Consider the following 23,578-nt stretch of genomic DNA (forward strand, 5'->3'; position numbering starts at 1 on the left):
ATCAAATTTTCCATTATTTTTGAATTTCAAAAACTTTCTGAAATTTTTAACAAGATAGGCTACATCTTTGTCAACCACATCTTCTCCCGATGAGCCTTGATCTTCCACCTTCTCATTAATGGTCTTTAGAGCAAGGGATTTACTCTTTCGTTGATTTGGCAGCGACATCTCATAAGTCTGCAGAGAACCAACCAGCTCCTGTACCTTGATGTCGTCAAGATCCTTGCTCTCTTCAATGGCTGTCACTTTAGCACGAAAACTTTCCGGCAGTGATCGAAGGATCTTCCTTACAATCCTTGAGTCCTCCGTTTTCTCCCCCAAGTTAAACTTACTGACAACCACCTCATTTAGCTTCCCATAGAAAGAGTCAAAAGACTCATCCTCACTCATTTTAAGCTCCTCAAACCGAGTGGTCAGCATTTGTAACTTGGTGTCTTTCACTTTCTTCGTGCTTTCATAAGTTGTTTCCAGAATCTCCCATGCATCTTTGGCAATGGTAATGTGAGAAATCCTGTGAAATTCATCTGGAGACACACCACAGAAAATAGCATTTAGTGCTTTACTGTTAGCATTAGATGCAGCAAGTGCTGCCTTATCCCATGTGGATTTGGCTGCCTCAGGTTTGGTCCAACCAATCTCAACAGCACCCCACACGGATTCATCAATAGAACACAAAAAGGCTCTCATACGAACCTTCCAAAACGCATAATTACTTCCATCAAAATATGGAGGTGCATTAAGGGATTGAGACCTATCCATCTCAAAAGGGAGTCAAGGATCACACAAATGGTAATGAAACCAAACAGCAGTGTACCCGCTCTGATACCAATTGAAAGTTCAAAAACGTGTACCAATACACTTTTGAACGTTTAGACCCCCAAAAATTAACTTAACCAACACAAGCAATATGTTAAACAACAAGTGTGCGGAAACTTAACATATGCTATAATGTGAAATAGGATAAAAACTATCTAAGCCATAACATAATAAAATCACAGCAGATAATATAAAGGCAGAGATAGAGAGGAAGGAAGATGCAAACACAAAGATAACACCCGATGTGTTATCGAAGAGGAAACCGAAGACCTCGGCGAAAAACCTCTCCGCCGCCCTCCAAGCGGTAATCAATCCACTAGAAAATACAGTTGGGATACAAGGACAGTAATAGACCCTCCAAGCCTAATCTACCCAGTGCACCTAAGCCCTCCAAGCTTCTTGCTCCAACGAGGTTGCGCCGAACCTTTTTCTTTTCTAGCTTTCCGGATTCCGCTACTACACCGTAGCATCAACCAATGAAGATTGGCTCCTTCCTAACTGCTTCCCAGAACTCCAAACGACTGTCTCACAGAGATGATAATGGTGAGAACCAGGTTTGGTATAATGCCTTTCAAGGTTTTGACAATGGAGAGGAAGAGAGTGAGGGATTTTGATGAGACTCTAAGGTAGGGATTGTGTGTGAAACAATCTTGTTTTTCTTTAGGGTTTCTCTCTCAAAATTCTCTCTGGAAGCTCTCTTTCAATCGTGGGTTAAAGGGGTATTTATACTGGAGTGAAGAGGAATGTGAAACGTCAGGTTTTTACAAAACAGGGGTGGCTCGCGGCTTGACCTCGCGGCTTAACCAAGTCGCGAGATCCAGTCGCGAGTTAACCATATGGCCAGTTGTCCTGTTTTGTCCTGTAGTGCTCCAGCTAGCATGACTGTTCATCTTCCAGCATGCTTGGCACGTGTGCAGCTTCTGGCGGCTTGCAGCCGCGAGTCCACCTGCGAGTCCCAGCCGCGACACTCTGTTTTCTTGCACACTCTTGAGCAAACTTCACTCTATCTCACTCACTACCCTTACAACAAACCCACCTAAATACAGGGTTACTAAATGCTGAAATACAAGCAAATTTGGCACGGAATAAAGCCAATTAGATGGTTGAATAAATTCAACCTTACAAAACTAATCACACATTGAGTACCTGACTTTCATGTGAAATCTGATACTTCTTAAATAACGACGAATCCCCTTTTCCCATTTCTTTTTTGACCAGAAGAGTAAAAAAATAAATAAAATGGTGTCATCCCCTTAAGTCAGGCTCCCCTCACTTTCACATTCACGTCTCTCTCTCTCTCTCTCTCTCTCTCGAGCTGCCATCCCTCTCCCTTTCTCTCTCTCTCTCTCTCCCCATGGTCTTCCACTAAAAATACTTCAGCCATGAGTTTCTTTTCAAGCCACCACCACCGGTTGTGAAGAAAAGATTTTGGGAAGAGAGGGACTCATTTGGCCAAGCAAGGAATTTGAGGTAAAATTCCTATTTTCCTAACAAAATTAAGTAAAATCTAGCTATGGGCTTTGTGCTAGAGCAAGCTTATTGGGTTTATGTAAGAAATTCTTACTTGGAATGAAAAGTTTGGTTTGGTCTTGAGCGTTCACCCAATCACGATTTTGTCTTGGGTAATGGGGTTTGGAGGTCTTGGAGTTGTGGAGGGGTGGGTATGTGAAATTTTGATGGTAAGGTGCTATGAAGTTGTTTTAAAACAAATGGGTAATGAAAGTGTGAACCATAAAAGTTTAAGTGCCTTGAGGTTGTGCTTTTTGCATATCAAGTATTTGATATTTTATCTCATTGAGTTATGAGGTTGGGTTTAATTGTTTATAGTTGTTTATTCAATTTAAAGCTGGACTTTGTGAGATATGTAATGAGCTTTATAACTTTGAAAGTGATTAGATGATATTATAATTGATTCCTATGTGATGTAATATGTATTGACATTATTAATACATGAGTTAGTGTAATACTTAAACATGGTTGTTTTGTTGTGAATGCTTGGGAATTTATAAGAATTGTTATAATGGCTTGGTTTTATTAGTTGGTACCCAAAAGAAATTCTTGAGATTAGCTACCTCGTTTTTAAAGTGATGTGTTATGTTATCTAATGAATGCATATTGTTTGTAGTAGTGTATTATAATGCTTTGGTTGTGTTATAGTCCTTTGGATCGTTTGTATGCTTGTTTGGTATCCTTTGAGAATAGGTGCCTTTCGATAGTCAAGTTAAGCTCTAGGCTCTCAATTTTGATTTTATGGGACATTTTTTATCTATGGAGACAAGTTTGATTGTACTTTGTGATGGACATTGTTATTTATAGGCTTGATCATTTTGTTTCTAGGTTCCGAGATTTTTGATGATGGACCTAGTGATGGGATTGGTTGATTTCATGGTGCACAGTTGAGGTAAAATTGATTGGCCTTCTGAGGTAAGTAACTTCTTAATGGGATTTTTGAAAAATAATTATTATTGCACTCAAGTATTTCATGGTTAAACCCATTTTGGAACATTATTCATGGCTCTCCTAAAACGTACTATGTGTACTATTATTGTTATTCATTTATAGAAAATGCGTACTATGTGTACTATTATTATTATTCATTTATAGAAAATGCATGAAGCATTGAAAGTGTATCATATTTCTTATTGCATATGGGGAAATGCATGAGTTGTTAGCATGGGAAAGACTAGCATCTTTGATTAAATTCTAGAGAATGGATTTTATGGATTTATTGCATTATTTGCAAAATTTAAAGATTTTATTATCTTGACTTGTGATATTTGGGAAAATTGATCCAACATCTTCTTGACAAGAAATGAGTTTGAAGGTTTTGAGAACCTTGTGAATATATTGGGTATGGTATTTCAAAGGTTTTTGTAAAACTACTTGAAATTGAACTATGTTTTGATTTCATGTAAATTGTGAGCTCTTTATGTTTTTACCCTTGGGATGTGACATGTGATTACCCAGTAATTACTTGGGTAGATACTATAGTCTGTTTGGCATTAGTATCTTAGCACCCGTCTTTGTGATGGTTATTAAGTTTCGGCTTTGTGTTAGCGAATTAGTTCCGGCTTTGTGTCGGCAATGAGTTCTGGCTTTGTGTCGGTAGATTAGCTTCAGCTTTGTGTCGGCAATGATTTCCGGTTTTGTGTCAGCGATTGAGTTCCGGCTTTGGGTTGGATTTTCTAGTTTTGGAACGGTGTTATTATTGCTCACAGTATATAGTATGTAGTTTCACATGGAGATATTTTGAAAAGCTTTGTTCTATACTGTTTCAATCATTCTTGTCATTTTATCCATGAAGATTGATTTTGCAAAAATTAAGCGGAAACTCCCAAAGTGTAATGTGTTTTGTGTTTTGTCAAAATGCTAATTATCATGAGACTTTCATTTCTCATATCCCCTTTAATTATGCTACTTACTGGGCTTTGGCTCATTCCACTCTCCAATAGTTTTACAAATAAATTAGCTATATGTCGGGCGTAGAGCTTAGTTTGTTGGTGGTGATTAGAGTACTATGCTAAGCGGGAGTTTTGTGCTATAAATTGTTGGTGACTCAACTTACAAAATTTTTGAGACCATAGCTAATTCTATTGGAGGTTGGGCTCTTGAGGTTTGTTAGCCTTGGGCTTGACAGGCCTAGATTTTTTGTTAAGGTTTCTGTTAAGGTTACATATCTTAGAGAGGATTGTGACTTTGTGTTTATTTATTTGGAGTTTTGGATTTTCATGTATATTTGGAGACACATTACTTGTGGTTTGTATTATTTGTAAGTGTGTCATAGAGCTCTGACTTATATTGTGGAGAGATCAGTATATTTATTTATTTTATCAAATGGAAAGAAGAAAAAAAGTCCCTTACAATATCTCTTGAAGGCTCGATTTTTCATGCTTTGGACCCTTTTAGGTTTAGGGTGTGACGAATGTTGTGGTAGTAACATCATTTTAGGACCAACAAAAGCAACATTTTTTTGTATATTTTATAGAGAGTTTGAACCTATGGCTTTTACTCAAAATGATAGCTCTTTATAATCATACTAAGACACTAATTGGTTTTTGGTGTAAGCGAAGATTGAACCCAGATCCTTGTTCAACCATATTAGACTTTATTAGTTAAACTAACTGGAACCTGTAAAACAACATAAATGTACATAAAAAATAATATTAAATAATTATAAAAAAGGCTAAAATGCTAATTGATCTCAAATTTGGTATTTTAGTTATTTAACTTTACTTTCATTCAATTGAGGCAGTGATTTTCAAATTTATTCAATTTAAGTCTTTTATTCAATTTTCTTAAAAAAAAATGTCATTAAAAATATTGTTTTCAGTTAAAAAAATAAAATTATTTATTAATTTTATAGATTTTTTATGTGATAATTATTTTTCCATTAGTTAATTGTATATTTGCTGACATTTTTTTTAACGGAATTGGACAAAATATCTAAATTAAATAAATTTTAAATTTAGAAAACTCAATTAAATGAAAGTAAAGTTAGATGACTAAAAATTAAAAGATGTAATTTGCATTTTAACCTTGATAATAATAATAATAATCAAACGATGGGTTTTCTTATTAGGCCTCATGTGCCGTCATTAAAACAGAGTGGCTTGTCCACATGATATTACTATTGGTACAAATGATGAGTTTTAACAAAGCCTTTTAAGTGTAAAGCACCAAACGGTGTCATCTTATGTAGCCGTTATAGTGAGTTTGTTAAAAAAAGCTGTTATGAGTCAGTTTAGTTTGCTAGAGTTGTTCTCAAGTTAGTTAAGATTTCATAGTCTCTGTTCAATTTTCTTCTTCGCTTAGTCTCTGTTGTAATCTTTGCATCACCAAATCTCAGCAAAGATCACAAATTTTCATCATTAGGTAGCTATTGAATAGCTTGTACAGATAATCAAAACTGAACTTTCAAGTGGGACACTAAAATCCTTCATATTATACTATGGGAATCCAATATTGTGAATCAATAAATAATTTGGTAAAATTAAAAATTCTGTTTGGCCAAGTGTGAGAGGCATCATACTTAGCTAAAATTAGACATCGGCTTTGAAGAGTATGTGCATTAAGCCATTAAAAAGACATTGTCAAACACTTAAGGGCATTGTACAAACCCATGATTCTGTGTTTATCTCTTCATTTTCTTTGATAGTTTTTGTGCTAGAATAATACAATTTATTTTTGGGTTTGAACTAAATTAATACAAACAAACAAGCCACCTCAAAACCAATTTATGAATTCCTTCTCTCTCATTTCTAATGACCCCACCCCAGTTTCAGACCTTTTGGACTCTTCCCTATGAATCCCTTCTCTCCCTTCTCTCACGATCTGCATCTGTGATCACAATTAGACCCTCTAAACTACTCCAAGGACCACTTACCACCATAAAAATTTGTTCTCTGCTGCAACGTATTGAGATAATAGACTCTCTGGCTTTAGCTCTTGATCACCAAAATACCAACTCCATTGTTGAATAAAGACTTTTGAATCAAGGTTGATCAAAATGAAGTTTAGGCTTTCTCTCTCTCTCTAAACCTCTTGTTGAAGTCATGCTATAATAGGCCTTTTATTAGATTTTGGTTTCACAATTTTCAATGCATCGAGCCACTATCAAATTCAACATCCCTCAAAAATCATCTTTCAATCGATTGAATGGATGTCTAAATTACGAATTACTCATAAACAACAGTCTTCTTTTGAGCCGCATCTTAGGCCTATGAAACCTGGACTTGACATACATTACAAAATCAAAATATCCAAGGGTTTAAGGTGATTAGACTAAATAAGCTATTAATAAGTGAAAATAAACAGAAAACTTAGTGAGCGTTTGGTTTCAGCTGAAACCAACGTTCACGTTTTTATTTTCACGTTTCCGACACTTTTTTTTTTATTTTTTTCAACGCATGAACAGTAAATTTACTGTGCAAAGACAAAAATTACTGTTTGTGCACTGTAGCAGTACTGTTTATGTACTGTAGCAACACTGTTCATGCATTAAAAATATTAAAAATGGGTCCCACGGCACTTTTCACACATTTAAAAATTATTTTGCTACAGTGTTTTCAGTTTTCAGTTTCAGCAACAATAAGTTCAATCCAAACGGACCCAAGTCCTGTCATTTGATTATGACGAGGATATTTACTTGAAAAATTAAAGGAACATTGTTCCTACAGTACTATCCACCACAGACTGCATGTTTGCCTTTTAGCTTTCCTAAAAGTTCTTATGCCTGGAGCACAGGAAATTGTCTGTAGGTTACATCATTCTCTAATATGTTTCAATTATTACTTATTAGCATATGAGGCTTGCATTGCAGTAATATATATATTCAGAGGTTAGGGGAAAGTACAATCCACTGAAGTAGGCTATATTCTCTAACACTTATATTTTACTTTTAGATCACCTGGTACAAAAGGAAAGAAAGAAGAAAAAAAAGAATAAGAATTATATTTGTTTTTATAAACAGAGTAAAATGTTAATTGTTCCCATAAATCCTTATAGAAGCAATTTAGATGCAGTAATCATTACCTTTTAGCGAGCTTCAAACGTAGTTATTGTCACGTCATTTATAGAATAAAACCCCTTTCCTGTGACTGATCCCATATCCTTGGTAGGTCTTTTGAAAACAAAAGCAGGTTGATTTGGAGAAGGAAGAGTTGTTTCACAACTTAGCATGAGAAGAATTGCCAACATTGTTGGTCGATCCGTTGCATCTTCTTGCACACATAAGAGCCCAATTTGAATGCATCTCAAGACTTCATGAGAAACAATTGACTCAATAATCGATGAATCAACTATATCCAAGGCTCTATCTTCTGTCCATAGTTCCCAGACCTGTATGGTTTATAGCATTATCCAAAAGGGGTTGTATTATAAATGCAAATGGAAAAAGATTGTTGTTTTTTTGCTACTTACATGCCCTATCAAAGTTAGGGAAGGGTGTGTTTGATAAGAAATGTTATTCTTCTTGCCACTAATGATCTCCAACAATACGACACCAAAACTAAAGACATCTGATTTTGTTGAGAATTTTCCAAATATTACATACTCTGGTGACATATAACCACTGCATGTGAATAGTATTAAAAATAGAGTTAAAGTTTGCATAGGCCTTCATTTTCTATATGTGTGGAAAGTGTGCAAGGCTTTGTGTGCATATGCATACTTACTATGTTCCGATAACTCTAGTTGTCTTGTCTTGAATTTGGTCCCCTTTGAATATACGAGCTATCCCGAAATCTGAAATTCTAGGATTCATCTCACCATCTAGGAGAACATTGCTAGTTTTAAGATCCCTATGTATAATTCTTAATCTTGAGTCTTGATGAAGATACAAAATCCCACGAGTGATCCCAATAATGATTTCAAGGCGTTTCCCCCAATTAAGCAATGAACTTCTTGTATGGTCTACAATAAAATTTAACTCCAGAATACTCAAAATGTGATTAAATAGTGTAAAAATATTCTCTGAATATATATAATAAAAGAAAAAAAACAGATGAATGCAATAGATTTATAGAAAGAAGACGTACCAAAAATGAAGAAATCTAAGCTTTTGTTGGGCATGTACTCATAAATCAACATCTTTTCTTCCCCTTGAATGCAACAACCAAAAAGCTTGACAAGATTCCTATGTTGAAGTTTTGCAATTAACATAACTTCATTTTTGAATTCCTCTATTCCTTGTCTAGAACTGTTGGATAGCCTTTTTACAGCTACTTGTTGTCCATTAGATAATTGACCCTGAATCCATGATCCAAAATTAAGCCTAGTCAAAAAAATTACTTCAAAGCAGTTGAGTTCAATGCCACAATCTGATCCTTCAATAACTTATGTCTTAGCTTATAAATCATTTTCCTACATTCACACTCATACAATAGTGGAAATTGAAAAAGAAAGGAAAATATGCAAGATATCAACATTCAGCAATGCCATTATGAATTGTAAGTTTACCTTAAAAACAGAACCGAAGCCACCTTGTCCCAGTTTGTTGATTGGAGAGAAATTGTCAGTGGCGGCAACTATGCAGCTTAGATCAAAGATGAATAAATCTGGATGTCTACTATTCTCCTCCAGCTCATTTCCCTCCGAATAGCCCATGGTACCGTTAAAATATAATGACTGATGGTGCAATTTTCTCTTCACTGTCCTAAAACATATTGATAGACATTGCTGACTATAATTTTGCAATTAAGCATTTATATAGCTCAAGTGGTCTACTAAAATGACTCTTGATATATATAAATATATATATATATATATATATATATATATTCCTCTGTGTTTGTGTGAACAATACAATGGAAGTGATGTTGTTACCTTTTGTTTTCCTCATCCTTTTTTTTTTTGGAGGGGGATGTTTTCCTCTTCTTCATTAGGCATATATAGCCTATCAAGCATACCAGAAACAGTGTCACCATAACAGAAATTATTGTAATAGCCAGCTTCCTCTTGTGGCCAAGAAAACCATTGGACTTCCTTGTGTAAGCAGCTGGAGGACAAAAAATAATAAATAAATAAAAAAAAAAAAAAAAAATCAGTCCACGATTTGTAAGGTGAAATAGGCAGAAATGAAAATTTACGAAAAATGCAAGCAAAGTGGAGAAGGCAACCTAACTCAGTTGCATCTACACGTACATTTAGATCCCACATTTCATATGAATTCTCCGAAACGTCAATCAATTCACCATACCATGCCAAACAACTGGTCCCCTTTCCATCAATATTCATGCTTACAAAAGCTGTGCAAGAGCAATTTCTCAAGCATGCCTGCTCGCACTCTGAGCTACTCATACTCATGTCCATCCAAACTGCATTAAATGAATCAGGAGCCTTCAAAAGCTCCACCTTCACAAACCCTTCTCCATTCCCACACATCGACAACCCCAACTGCTTCCTCACACACCCCTCAGAACCATCTCTGTGATACCAATTCTTCGGAGACTTGGGTTCATACCCCGGCAAACAAGTACACTCAAACCTAGTAAAACTGGCAGACTCGGGACCACACTTACCATATGCACCACAGTGTCTATAGTTGTCACACCGGTATTTAGGTGCTGACCAGTATTCCTTCCATTGAAGATCACCGTCATTCCACATAAGGTGCTGGAGCAATCCAGAGTTGTGAAGCACTAGTCTAGAAATGACGTAGGCGTCATCGAAAAAGTAGGCGTGATATACCTCATCTTCGTTGTTAACAAAATAATACTTAAAACTCGATGAGGATATTGCTGCTGATGATGATGAGAGCCATGGCCACGGACCTGTCCGCCAATATAAAGTCGAACCCTTATACAAGACGCCTTGTGGAGAGCCAGTAGGATTTATCTTACAGAAGTAGTCCCCAGTTCCGGGGTCATCTTGTGACTTCCAAGATGTCAAGAACCTGTCTAACCCAGTTATTCGATTCAACCCAATCCTCATGCCTGGAAGCACTGTGTCTGTTGGATGATCAAAGCTTTGCCATATAAACTTTTCGTTATTGCCTTGGACCAATACCAAATTTCCTGAATCTTGAAGCTGTGCAACAGAGGTTGTCCCCTGGAAGGACACATTTGTAGACCAAAGAAGACGCTTAGAACTGTCATGGAGGACAAGGTTTCCATAGGGGTTGATGGAGAGAACACCAGAGGAATCAATAATAGGATCATTCCTGTTTGCCACCCACACTATAGTTTGTTTTGGCACTTTGACAAACCAAATACCAAGATACCGGTAGCTAGAATTGCCGGGACTGAAGAAGCCTAAGGCGAAATTATTTTTGTTTGAAATCAAAGACTGGCCATCCTTGATGGATTGGTCTGGTGTTAAGGTGTCAACGGAAGTGCAAAATGGGAAGAAAAGCACGATCAGAATCAATGGCATGACCATGGTTTCAGGGTCCATGTTTGTGTGCAGTGGTCTTTCACTTAAAATAACCTTTTTTTTTTTTTTTTGGAGGGGGTGGTTGGTTTGGGGGGGTGGGGCATGAAGTCTTCTTACAAGAAAAGAGAGAGAGAATATTCTGAAGTTCTCTCTTTCTGATACCTATCGCTGACTAATTGTTTCTTTTAGGACTACACGCCTCTCTTTTTTCAAACATAGAAGCAGCCTATCAAAAAGGATTTTGCTCCAACTCAATAAGCCAAGCATCACAAGTCAACCAGAATTGCGTCTAGGGACCGGAGGCATTCAAGCATGAATTTTATATTAGACATGGATTTTGTAATTTCTTATATTGATCAGTCAAACTCAACAGGATAACATAATTGACTACATGAGTTGAACTTAGAATCACACATTGAGTACCTAAAATCCTGATTTTCATGTGAAATCGTTTACTTTTTAAATAACTGCGAATCCCCTTTTACCAATTCTTTTTTTGACCACGATACCAGAAGAGAAAAACAAATATATATATATATATATATATATATATACACACACGAGAAACGATATATTTATAACATTTTTACAATATTAGGAATGATGTGGTAGTAAGGTGTTAAACAAGAAGACCATGACAACATCGACATGAAAGTAAGGTGTTAAGCAAGAAGAAGATAAAAAAATCCTACCTCATCCTTTTTTTTTTTTTTTTTTTTTTTTACGGTGGGTTTTCGGTCCTGCCAATCTGCCTTAACTTTTTTATTTGGGTGCTGTATAGGGAATGTACTTGTCATCCTCCTTAATGCTATATCCTTTGTTTTAAATTTTTTGTTCATTCTGTTTTAAAATTTGAATTTTTTTTTCTTTGTTTTGTTTTGAGCCCCACGTGACTAAAAATAAAAATATGATGTTCAAGCTTTTAAGAGTTTATTTAGATACCACTTATTGCTGAAAATTAAAAATTTATTGATGAAAATACTATAAAAAAATAATTTTTAAAACTGTGAATAGTGTCGTGAGAGCTAGTTTTAAAGTTAGATTTACATTTTTCGGTACTTGCGGATCCTGTAAATAGTGCACGGGACTCAGCCAAAAAAACGTAGATGCCCAAAACATCACTCTTGCCTCTATAAAAACTCACACTTAGTTTTAATCCTCTTCCACTGTTCCACCTATTAAGAGCATTTTCATCAAGAGTTTTAAAAATTTTAGCATTTAGTATCTAAAAAATCATCTTTATAGCATTTAATATATCAATTTACAATATACCTAATATCAAAACTTCTATTTTTTTTACCACTTCATTGAAATATTATTTATTTATCATTTTTTATTCTTTTTGAGAGAGAGCAGAGAGTGAGATTTGAGGGGGGAGAGAGAGGGGGAATAAAAAATGAGTGGCAATTTGCTACAGTAGGGTGTTAGTAATAACATCTTACTATAGCAAGGTGCTAAAAAATTAAAAATTTAGCACCATTGATGTAAGGGCTTTTTTAGTGGTTTTGTTGCTAAAAATAGCTTTTATCATTTATCCCACCTTTGATGACATTAATATCTAGGTTTTTTTTTTTTTTTTTTTTTTTTCATATTATCACTTTTATTATATTTTATAAATGATTGAATTGATTATTATTATTATTATTATTATTATTATACCTTCTTTAAAACCCTTACTACTTTATATGGGTTTTTTTTTATTGATAATATTTATTTTTATTATTATAAAATAGAGGTAACTCCGAGACACCCCGAAACGGTACGCCAAAATAAGCCAATATCGAAACATTCCATTCCAATGGGCAAAATGAAATGGGTTACGAAACGGTATTCATAACATCGGACCCTACAGATTTTTCTAAACTCTTCTATCTCTTAAATTAGGGAGCTTATCTTTATCACCAAAAAAAAAAAAAAAAAAAAAAAAAAAATTCTTACACTTCAAATTTGAAACTTATCATTATAATATAATTTTAAAAATGTACATTAGCTTTATTACCTTATCATTATCCCAAAAATAAATAAAAAAAGTGATCTACAGATTTTACACATTACTTTTTTTTAAAAAGTTTTCGAAGAAATCTCAAAAATAGAAATGGTCTCCCAAACTTTTTTTCGCAATATTTTGAAAATCAATATATATATATATATATATATATATATATATATATATATATATATATATAAGTGGAGACCTCATGTGATAGTGCATGAGGTCCTACCATGAGGCCGATTTTGCATTTAACATTATTTTACCTTTTTCATTAAGTATTTTTTACTGTTACCCAAAAGTTTACATTAACTTATATTTTATTGTTATCTCATTAATTTCTCATTGATTGTCTAAGCTTATACCATACATCTCCCTCTTCTTCATGTCTTTTAGCATACCCACCATTTTAGTATTAAAAACAAAAGAAAAAATAATAATAATTAAGGACCAATAGTAATAACTAACTAGACAAGGCCTCTTTAACCCTGAAATCCTTCTAGTTTCTCTGTGGATAGAAGTTGTGTTTTCTCTCTAACTCATCTTTCATAGTAAAACTCGTGTGTCCCTTCAACGAAGGTGCTGAGTATTCTAGGCGTAACATTGTTGCTTCTAGGCTTGTTAGGTTCTTTTTTGGGGTGTGGGAAATAGTTTGAGTGAGTGTAAGGATGGACGAGTTGGCTCAGTCATGGAATCGGCTTAAGCTGTCAGATAGAGAGGGACCAGGGTGTTGTTTGCTTGATGATGATAGTAAGGAGAAGTTTTCCATTGCTGCAAAGTTTTTGACAAAGCGAGCCATTAACATGGAGATCATAGCGAAGACGTTTAACCTACTATGGAGAGCCAAGAATGGGTTCAAGATCCAGAGTTTTGTAGATCACAAAATTCTTTTCACCTTTGATAAGAGGGAGGATGTGGATAGAATTTTAGAGGGAGAACCATGGACTTTCGATAAACACCTGGTGGTAGTGAGCTGATATGAGGACAAGTCTTCACTTCAAGATATAAGGTTTGGGAAGACAAAACTATGGGTCCAATTACGTGGAATTCCGATGAAATTTATGACATTAGAGGCTGTGAAGAAAATTGGTAGTGTTTTGGGGGAGGTTTTCGCACCGACGGATCCAAAAATATTTGATGGTGGTCATTTTATCTGAATTCAGGTCTCCAATGATCTGTCATTGCCATTGTGCAATGGTAGACTAATTTCAGTAGGTGAAGGGGGTAAGTAGGTGCGGATATCGTTCAAGTATGAGAGGTTGCCGAATATGTGCTACTAGTGTGGACGACTAACTTACGATGACAGAGACTGTGAGTTATGGATTAATAGTGAAGGAACTCTCACACCAAAGCAACGTGAATTTGGCCCATATGTGAGAGCTCCACCGTTTGTTGCTACAAGACGAAGTACAATTCTAGTCCCTGGGTTCTATGCGGAGAAGAAGAAGAGGAGTTTATGTACACTGGGAGACATTGATTCAGGCCGGACCTCTGATTCTAGTAGAGGAAGATCACCAGAGTAGCCACATGGAGTAACGGCTAGCAATAATATCAGTATTGAAGATGAGGAAATAAATGCATCATTAAGGTATAATGAAGGGGATGGGATTACTAGGGAAGATTCGATCAGTCAAAATAGAGTTAAGGAGATAATTATTGAGGACTTGAAGACTCCTAATGAAACCGAAATTGCTGGTGAGATAAGTAATGAGGAGTTAAGTCTAGCTCAGGAGTTTGGGGTGGCTAATCTATTGGGATTAGGAAGCAGTTTGATAAGAAGCCCTAGTACACATGATAACTTAAATGCATGTGAGAACTTAAGTGAGAATCCAACACTTAAAAAGTCACATGCTGCTGAGGAAAGTAGGATTCACAAATCACCCAATTCACGTGCATCACCTACTCGGACACGCAGAGAAAGAAAAAAGCCTAAGGGTAACATGGCAGCAAGTTTTCAAGTTCAAGGAAGGAAGAGAATGGCTAGGACAGAGGCAGATCACACTGAAGTTTCAACAAAGCGATTCCAAGTAGCCCTCAGTGGAGAAAACAAAACTTTTGTAGTGGTGCGAGCTGATGTTCAGCCCTGCCAATAGCAATGAGTTGTTTAGCTTGGAACTATCGTGGGCTTAGGAACCTGCGTACAGGGAGGGAGCTCATGGAAATCTTACGGGCAAAAGATCCCACTATAGTGTTTTTAGTCGAGACGCTTACAGATGATGAAAGGCTAGAGTTTGTTCAAAGAAGTATTGGTTTTGATCATAGATGGGTTGACTAAGAATGGGAAGAGGTGGAAAGCATCGACCAATCTAAAGGTGGAAGATTCAGATAGGTACTATATTGATGCGGTGATTGCTAAAAATATAGAGAATGAGTGGAGATTAATGGGGTTTTATGGTGATCTTGATACAACGAGACCTCATGAAGCTTAGGCCAAGCTTAGGGCTTTAAACTCACGACCTAAAAAGCCATGGCTTTGTTACAGGGATTTTAATGAAATTATCAGACAAGACAAGAAACTTGGAGGTGCAAGAAGGCCTTATAATCAGATGCAGCAATTTAGGGAGGTGATTGATGAATGTGGGCTCATGGACTTGGGATTTGAGGGCTCTAAATTCACTTGGAGCAAGCACTTCGAAAATGGGGTTTCAATTTGGGAGAGGCTTAATAGGTGTTTGGTAAATAATAGTTGGTTCATGAAGTTTGGAGGTTCAAAGGTGTACCATTTGTCATGTAATTCATCGGATCATATTCCAATTCTTATATCACTATTAGGCTTGAACCCACCTACCCGAAAAAAAGAAAAAAAAAATTTGGTTTGAACAAATGTGGCTCTCAAATTCCAATTGTGAGGAGGTGGTAGTTTCGGCTTGGTGTAGTGGGTGTGAAGTTGGTTTTGAGGGTGATATACTAAGAAAAGTGGAGAAGTGTGGAAAGGAATTGGGGCAATGGGAGAAAAATGTTTTTGGGAATGTGAGATTGGAATTGAACCGTTTGAAAAAGGACCTAGCTAGAGAAGAGAGGGCAGCCATGGTTAGTGGGAGTAATATTAAGGTGGGACAAACTAAAAAAAAAAAAAAAAGAAAAGAAAAAGAAAAAAAGATTGAGGTGTTGCAAGATAGAGAAGCTATGATGTGGGCTCAATGATCATGAATTCTATGGGCAAATCAAGGGGATAAAAATACAAAGAGATATAGAAGGAACTCCATGGAAGGTATTAGAGATGAGGGAGGTGTATGGAGAACTAGACAGAAGGATCTTGGGGAAGTGATGGTGAATTATTACAAGTCTTTATTTACCTCAACAGATGGGAGGGTCTCCATAGGCATCTTAGATTGTGTGCCTCCAATGATAGATGAGGAGATGAATGAAAGTCTATGTAGAGAGTTTGAAGCAAGTGAAGTAGCTACTGCCCTCCAACAAATGGCGCCCCTTAAAGCACCTGGACCAGATGGCATGCCTCCACTCTTTTATCAACATTTTTGGAGCACAGTAAATCATGATGTCACCTCATCCATCTTATCATGGTTGAACTTAGGTACTATACCTACTCCCCTGAACCACACTTGTATCACACTTGTTCCAAAAATAAACTCCCCTAAATATGCACACCAATTTCGCCCTATTAGCCTATGTAATGTCCTTTACAAAATTTACTCCAAAGTTCTTGCAAATTGCCTCAAAAAATGATTCCCATCCATTATCATAGAACACCAATCAGCCTTCACTAAGGGTAGATTAATTTCTGATAATATTTTGGTGGCCTTTGAGACTTTGCATAGTCTACAAAATTATAAGGGGGGTAATTATGGTTATATGGCACTAAAACTGGATATGAGTAAAGCGTATGATCGGATAAAATGGTATTACTTAGAGGGGATAATGAGGAAGATGGGTTTTAGGGAGAGGTGGATAAATCTTGTAATGGGTTGTGTGAAAACATTATCATATTCTGTTTTGGTAAATGGAGAGTCCTGTGGGATGATTTTTCCTACAAGGGGGATTAGGCGGGGAGACTCACTTTCCCCCTTCCTATTCCTTCTTTGTATGGAGGGGCTGAATGGTTTAATTAAAAAGGCGGAATTATAATGTGATATCCATGGCTACTCCCTTTATAGGAGGGGCCTAAAACTAACGCATCTACTTTTTGTAGATGATAGTCTTATTTTTTGCAGGGTAACAATGGAGGAGTGTGACAATGTCTTGGAGATACTAAAAGAGTATGAAGTAGCCTCGGGTCAAAAAATGAATAGGAGTAAAACCTCCTTGTTCTTTAGCAAGTCTATTCTGGAGGAGGTGAAGCATGGAATTACGGTGGCTTTAGGTGTGCCAGAAATCTTGCACTAAGAAAAATACCTTAGGCTACCCTCCTTAGTTGGGAAAGAAAAAAAAAGAAAGTTTTAACTACATTAAGGAGAAGGTTTGGTAGAAACTTCAAGAGTGGGAAGCAAAATTACTTTCACAAGCCGAAAGGGAAGTGCTCTAAAAGGCGTCATACAAGGCATCCCCACTTACACTATGGGATGTTTCAAATTGCCGGTGAGTTTGTGCAATGAAATCAAGGCTCTATTCAAAAGATTTTGGTGGGGTCAAAGGGGCGACCATAGAAAAATCCATTGGATTAAATGGGAAGAGATGACAAAATCTAAAACTATTGGAGGTATGGGCTTTCGAGATCTTGCTATGTTCAATGATTCCCTCTTAGCAAAGCAAGCATGGCGGCTTTTGCATAATAAAACCTCACTCTACTACAAAGTATTTAAAGCTTGTTTCTTCCCAAATTCATCGCTTATGGAGGCTGTCAATTCAAGGATGGGGTCTTATGCTTGGAAGAGTATCCTTAGAGGACGAGACCTCATTCAAAGTGGGGCATTATGGAGGGTAGGAAGTGGAGAAAAAATAAACATTTGGCAGCAACGTTGGCTGTGAAGAAAACATCAAACGTATCTTCCTACTTGCCCATTGGAGAGTTTTGAAAATCATACCGTAGACTTACTTATTGACCCAAGCACAAGAAGATGGAATGAAGAGATGGTGGATGGATTATTTGTAGAATAGGATGCTAAGTTGATCAAGAAAATTCCCCTAAGTCGACATGTGCCAAAAGACACTTTGTATTGGCCTTACTCTACCTCAGGAACTTACTCTTGCAAGTCCGGATATAGGTTCCTTAAAGAAGAAGAGGAGCTGCAATTAAATTCCAAACTCGTCCAATTTGTCATAAGCGGGTTTGGAAGGAAGTATGGTAGATGCAAGCTCCACCAAAGATAAAAAATTTTCTTTGGAGAGCATGCCGTAATGTACTTCCAACCAAACAAGCATTGATGAGTAGGAAAATTTTAGAGGATCGGATCTGTGAGAAGTGTAAACTGGCAATAGAAGACTCGGTGCACACAGTGTGGTCATGTCTGGAGTTGGATGTAGTGTGGGCTGATCAGGAAAAATGGGGGTTTAGGTGCGAAATTGAGTTCACATGTGTAAGGAAGCTGCTGTCATGGATGATAGAGGAAGGAAAGTCACTGGAGCTGCTAGCATACACGGCCTGGACTGTTTGGAATCAAAGGAACAAGGTGAGGCTCAATTTGCAAGCCTATTCGCTGCACCAAGTTACTGAACAGACAACTAAATTGTTGGCGCAATATAGAGCCAACACAGAAGCATCAAGTGCGCAAGTGAGGAGCCACAAAAATGGAGGAAACAGGTGGAGAGCATCGCAAGCTGGTTTTGTGAAAGTTAACTTTGATGGAGTGGTAAAACAAATTATTTCTCTATCTTGTTAAACTGTTAAATCAAGTAATTTCATTAAAATAATACTTTCACCCATTTATCTTTCAAATTCTTTTGAAAAAAAAAAAATTGACTCCATGTTTTATCCTTCTTTCATTTCACACCTTTTTTGCCAATTAAAATAGTGAGCTTTCACACAAATACACCATTAATAGTTATATTAATAAGTTAGTGACAAAAATATAGTAAATAAGAAATATAATTTTAAATCAAAGATAAAAATACAATTAAAATAATTTAAAAATTACTATTCAAATATCATTAAATTTTTCTTCATAAATTTTTGTATATAAATATTTAAACTTTATTTATTAAAATACATACGAACTCATATTTTTGTTTTTTTGTTTTTTTTTTTTCCAAATAAATGATTAAATTGCGGTATTTAGCATGTTAGTTTGTGTTTAGTCTTATGTTAATGTTTCCTTGTGAGAAATATATATACGCTTTTGGCATTAACCTTTATTTTTAAATAGAAGCAGACTTGTCACTAACATGACAATCACATTGAGAGTGTTGGGCAACAAAAGTACTTCATAAGTGTATTTAAGAGAGGCATAGCCAAGTAAATGGTCCAAAATAGTCCCTAAAGGGAAAAGTTTAGCAACTATAGTCAACCATATTAGTGAATACTTAAACCCCTTAAGAAACCAATTAAATTTTAATATTTTCCAGTATGAATTTTTTTTAAAAAAATAATATCCTAAATAACTTTCTAAGTGATATTAACCAAGGAATTAATTCTAAAATAAAAATAAAAATACTAAGGGCATGTTTGGTATACTATAATGGTTATTACAATGTAATAAGAACCAGGATAACAAGGAATGAAAGAAGTTGTACTGGAATAAGTATTCATATTCACCGGTTTGGTTATAATAAATTAGTAAGATGATGGAATGATATCATTTTTAGTCAAATTTTCTAAGGTGCCCTTTTAAAGAAATTATATATTTACCCTTTTTTTTGTTTTAATTGTATAGGGACTAATATTTTCATAAATAGTTAAAATGTATGTAAAAAATTGATAACATATTATACAGGTTAAAAAATTAATATCAATACTATTTTATAGTATAAGAATATAGATATAATGAACAATTTTTCTTTTAAAAGAAAATCTAAATCAAATTGTAAAAATGAAATACATGACATCTAGCATGCAAGTGACGTCTTTTCAATAATGTTCACTGTCATTTTGTTAGACAGGAAGCTTGTGAGAGGACAAAGCCATATTTTGTTAGAGGAAGAGGTTGTTGCTGTGGGGCTAGGAGCTAGGGACAAATAGGGAAATACCACCAGGGTCATTAACTTTAAAGTTTAAAAGACTATCTGAATTCTCAACCAAGCATATGAGATCAATGTATCATGTATATTCTATATGAAATTTAAGGCTTAAGTACAAGGTACAGGACAAGGTAAAATGTATTGCACGCACAATCAATACACATGAATTTATAATTTCTTTTGTTGATCCTTTAATCTATATATAAAATAATAGGTGAAGTAGAGAGAGTGTGAAATTGAATTCCAAATTAGAACTCTAATTTTGTGCCATATGTCTAGAATCTGAAATTGAAGTTGAATTTTGCATCATGTAGCTAAATGTATGTGAGTTCATTCTCATTAAAACCACTTCTATGTATCGGGTCAAGTGAGTTACTATGCTAATTAAGTTTTTTCTTGATTTTGTAGTCAAACGTGAAAACCAAAGAGATTAATATCTGTGATAAGAACTTGGTTTGGGTACATTGCATAATTTCCAAAAAGATAGCAAAGCTAGAGTTTACATCTTTGTTATAAATTGCTTACAAAGTTTGCATCTTTACATTTGCACTGAGTTTCGGATTAAAGTGTTTTCTTCTTAGTTCTGACACTGAGTTTTGTTTACTATTCACTTACAAAGTTTGCATCTTTATATTTGTTATAAATTGCTAATATGTGATTAGATGCACATTATGCCTAAAATTCACTATCCTTATATTTGGTTTTTTGTTCAGGTTTGGCACCTATAACAATGAAGAAATCACTGCTGTGGACCGATGGATGATACTTTTTGCAGGCTGCAAAGGAACTTAGTGATCAATGGAATCTCACGCGAATTGGAGAGGACCCGGCTGTAGATGTCTGGATGGCAGATGTGAGTTACTATGTTTTTAAAATGTTCAGTGAAGGTAAATGTTATGAACAATGTAAATTTTCCGGAGAGAGATTTATTATTCTATATTTACGCAAGTTTGGTCGCCTTCTTGGAGTGGATCACTCCACCCTGTCTTTCTACCGGAATTTTTTATGCAGATTGTTACAATTTAATTCGAAATTTTATTTGAATTTTCCTATTGTTGTTACTATCATATATTATCATTCCAATTGTTCAATTAGAATCTGAAATTGGAGTCCAATTTTACTATACACGTATACAATCTAATTATTTTTAATTTTGCTGTCATGTGCAGAAGCCAATGAGATGAAATTAATAACACATTAAACACTCATGCTTTGGAAATTGGTAGTACCAATCTAAATCCATTGGACCTGCTTCGTGATAATACAACTATGAAGGATGTATAAAAACACGCACAAACCCCTCTCTCTATAAAAAGAGATTGGAGAGAATTTCTTTTATCAGCCATGGAACTTCAAAGGTTTTTTCTTCACACAAATGCCCATCATGTTACAAAATGACCCATCGTAAACTACAAAATGAGTACAATTCTAAGGGTTTTTTTTTTTTTTTTTTTAAATTTTTTAAGCTGCGAAAATTTCAATCACCAATAGAGATTGAAGATTCAAAAGCGTGAATGGATCTTTTGGATAAACATTGTCACCAAGGTTCATCTTTCTATGCAAAATATATATACTCTAAGTTTTGTTAATGAAATTTTCTGGTTAATAATATGAATTTAGACTTAACTGAGCCTTTTAAACATGAATAAATTCATGATTAATAATATATCCAATCTCGTGCGATAGCATGGGGTTACATACTAGTAGTGTAATAATCGCCAAGCTTTGTAATTCAATGGCATAACCACCACACCCCCCCCCAAACAATCCCCCCCCCCCCCCCCCCCCCCCCCCACCTTATTGTTGTAGCTAGTGAATTATCAAAAAAAAAAAAAAATTTACGTATAGTCACCTCATTTGTTGTACCATATACGCATCCAATGAAAAATCTGCTATATGAAGAAAGCAGATATAGAGAACTTTATACAGCTGGCGTTTTTAGCATTTTGGTGGATAAAAAGCACAATATTCGCAGTAATTTCCATACATTGTAAAAGGACTTGTAAAGCTAAGTCAAAATAATTCAAAAAAATCTCTTTCAATTACACAAACACAAACAGACAAAAAGTAAAATCACAAATATTTCTAGCAGTACTCAAGCAATAAACAATAGTAAGAAATGTGAATTAAAGAATGGCATGATTAAGTAGCTATAGAACATAGATGTGTCCACGTGATATTACTGATACAAACGATGACGTTTAATAAAAGCCTTTTAAGTATTGCACCAAACGGTGTTGTCTCCTAATGTAGCTGTTAGATTTCAAAGTTAGTTACAGTAGCCTGTGAACCAGAACCTCTATGTAATACTCTTGTTTGTGGCGAAATAAAAGTGAGGATAAATATTAATTCAAAAGTTTTCATTTAAACTCATTTTGTTAATTATGCGGATTAATTAACAATGATTTGGTTAGACCAATTTGGTGATCACAGTATTAATAAAGTTTACCACAGCTACAATATAAACTAAAGCTAGAGATTGAAGCAGTCGACACAAGAACACATAATTGATAATGAAATGAGAAACCAACTTCAAAGGAAAAAACACTCTGATATTACCTCTACCTCAATAAAGTAATCCACCATATGAAGTCATAGGGGTGGGTTTGGGTGGGTTTTGGGTGGGCATAATTAGGTTGGGTATATAAAACTCATTTACCCATTAAAACCCATTTAACTAATTGTTTCTAACCCAAATCTAACCCAATCCAATTATTATCGGTAAACCCCAACTTACCCAATTACCCAATTATCAAAATTACTAAAATGCCATTACAGTGAAAACCCCAACACTTTCTTGGATTTCCTTTTTCACTCTCTCTAGTCTCCATTCTTGGAATTAAAAAATTTTCACATAAGCACATCCACATCAGCAATTATATTAAAAATCCAAATAAAAAAATATTTTCTTTTCTTTTCTATTTTCTCTCACTTTCTTGCCAACCATACAGTGCAACAAATACAAAGAAATGTCATTTCAAGCTCAAAACATTCCGGGAAAAAGAAAAAACTTTTCTTTACAATGGCCTCAGTTGGATACAAAGAAGAGAGGAGGAGATTGTGGAATGAGGCTTGGGATGTGAGAAGCTTGAGAAGCTTAGCGTTAGTGAGGCGGAGCTCAGTGTTCTCGTGGCAAAGAGACTCTGCCTCAAAGAGAAGATCGATGAGGCAAGCTCGGTAGAGATCGCAGTGTTCATTGAGTTCTTGGTACTGGAGGATCAATCGAGCTTGGTTGAGGCGATTCTGAGTGGATGAAACGACATCGTCGATGGAGGATGAACACATGGAAGGGCTGCTCATGAGGGAGATCGAGGTGGTGGTGGTGGTTGATAATGGTGATTTTGACGGGAAAATAGAGTGGTAGAGGGAAGCAAAGTCGGTGCCGAAGTTTTGGTTTTCGAGGTGAAGAGTGGTTTTGACAATTTCTTCATGCGGTGGAGTTGATGATGCGGTGGTCGTGTTGGTGGTTGATGGAGGAGACGCGTCTTTCTCCATTTGTCTAAAATTTTCCCGAGAAATAAACAGGGAAAAGAAAGTGAAGGGTCTCTTTTTTCTTTTTTCTTTTTTAATTTTTTTATGGGAAAGGCTGAGTTAAATTTTGGTAAATTGTTTTTGTGTTAAATGGGTCTTATTGGGTTTTTAGTTAAAACCCAATAATCACTGGGTCTAATTGAGTTGATGCTCATTTAACCTAACTAATACTTGGGTGGGTTTGGATTTAATTAGAGCGGATGGGTTTGGGTGGGCAAATAGGTTTGGGCTTACTTTGTCACTCCTATATGAAGAGAAGTTGTACAAGTTAGTTCAAACCCAGGACCCTAGACTGTACTT

At 35.6% G+C, this 23,578-nt stretch overlaps 2 protein-coding genes and 1 long non-coding RNA gene across 12 annotated transcripts in view; 1 reads left to right on the top strand and 2 right to left on the bottom strand.

Moving 5' to 3' along the window:
- The window catches only part of LOC126727320 (G-type lectin S-receptor-like serine/threonine-protein kinase RKS1), a 164,319-nt gene extending 153,417 nt beyond the window's left edge, over window positions 1-10,902 (bottom strand). For 2 of the 10 annotated variants that reach the window (XM_050432915.1, XM_050432914.1), the window contains exons 1-7: window positions 9,432-10,758; window positions 9,139-9,310; window positions 8,773-8,968; window positions 8,352-8,562; window positions 7,989-8,226; window positions 7,735-7,885; window positions 7,348-7,653 (exon numbers count right to left, since the gene is read on the bottom strand). In XM_050432915.1, coding sequence (XP_050288872.1) covers window positions 7,351-7,653; window positions 7,735-7,885; window positions 7,989-8,226; window positions 8,352-8,562; window positions 8,773-8,968; window positions 9,139-9,310; window positions 9,432-10,707 — 2,547 coding nt within the window. In that variant the 5' untranslated portion in view covers window positions 10,708-10,758 and the 3' untranslated portion in view covers window positions 7,348-7,350. Of the gene's footprint in view, window positions 1-5,862; window positions 6,635-6,924; window positions 7,223-7,347; window positions 7,654-7,734; window positions 7,886-7,988; window positions 8,227-8,351; window positions 8,563-8,772; window positions 8,969-9,138; window positions 9,311-9,431; window positions 10,768-10,848 lie in introns of those variants that run through there. The other 8 variants (XM_050432916.1, XM_050432917.1, XR_007656205.1 and 5 more) reach the window with 7 other exon arrangements.
- Window positions 1,947-8,219, top strand: LOC126727340 (uncharacterized). The gene is made up of 3 exons (XR_007656214.1): window positions 1,947-2,286; window positions 3,154-3,240; window positions 7,434-8,219. It is a non-coding gene; the product is annotated as an uncharacterized LOC126727340 (long non-coding RNA).
- Window positions 10,903-22,675: 11,773 nt separating the features above from the next.
- Window positions 22,676-23,242, bottom strand: LOC126728808 (zinc finger CCCH domain-containing protein 14-like). Its single transcript, XM_050434580.1, has one exon. The coding sequence runs from the start codon at window positions 23,240-23,242 to the stop codon at window positions 22,676-22,678; it is 567 nt and encodes a 188-aa protein (XP_050290537.1).
- Window positions 23,243-23,578: the final 336 nt, after the last annotated feature.

This window comes from Quercus robur, chromosome 5, assembly GCF_932294415.1.
Source record: "Quercus robur chromosome 5, dhQueRobu3.1, whole genome shotgun sequence".
Taxonomy (NCBI): domain Eukaryota; kingdom Viridiplantae; phylum Streptophyta; class Magnoliopsida; order Fagales; family Fagaceae; genus Quercus; species Quercus robur.

What these genes read in the sequence shown, in the direction of transcription:
- LOC126728808 (XM_050434580.1), bottom strand. Translation starts at nt 23,242, where the DNA reads ATGGAGAAAGACGCGTCTCCTCCATCAACCACCAACACGACCACCGCA.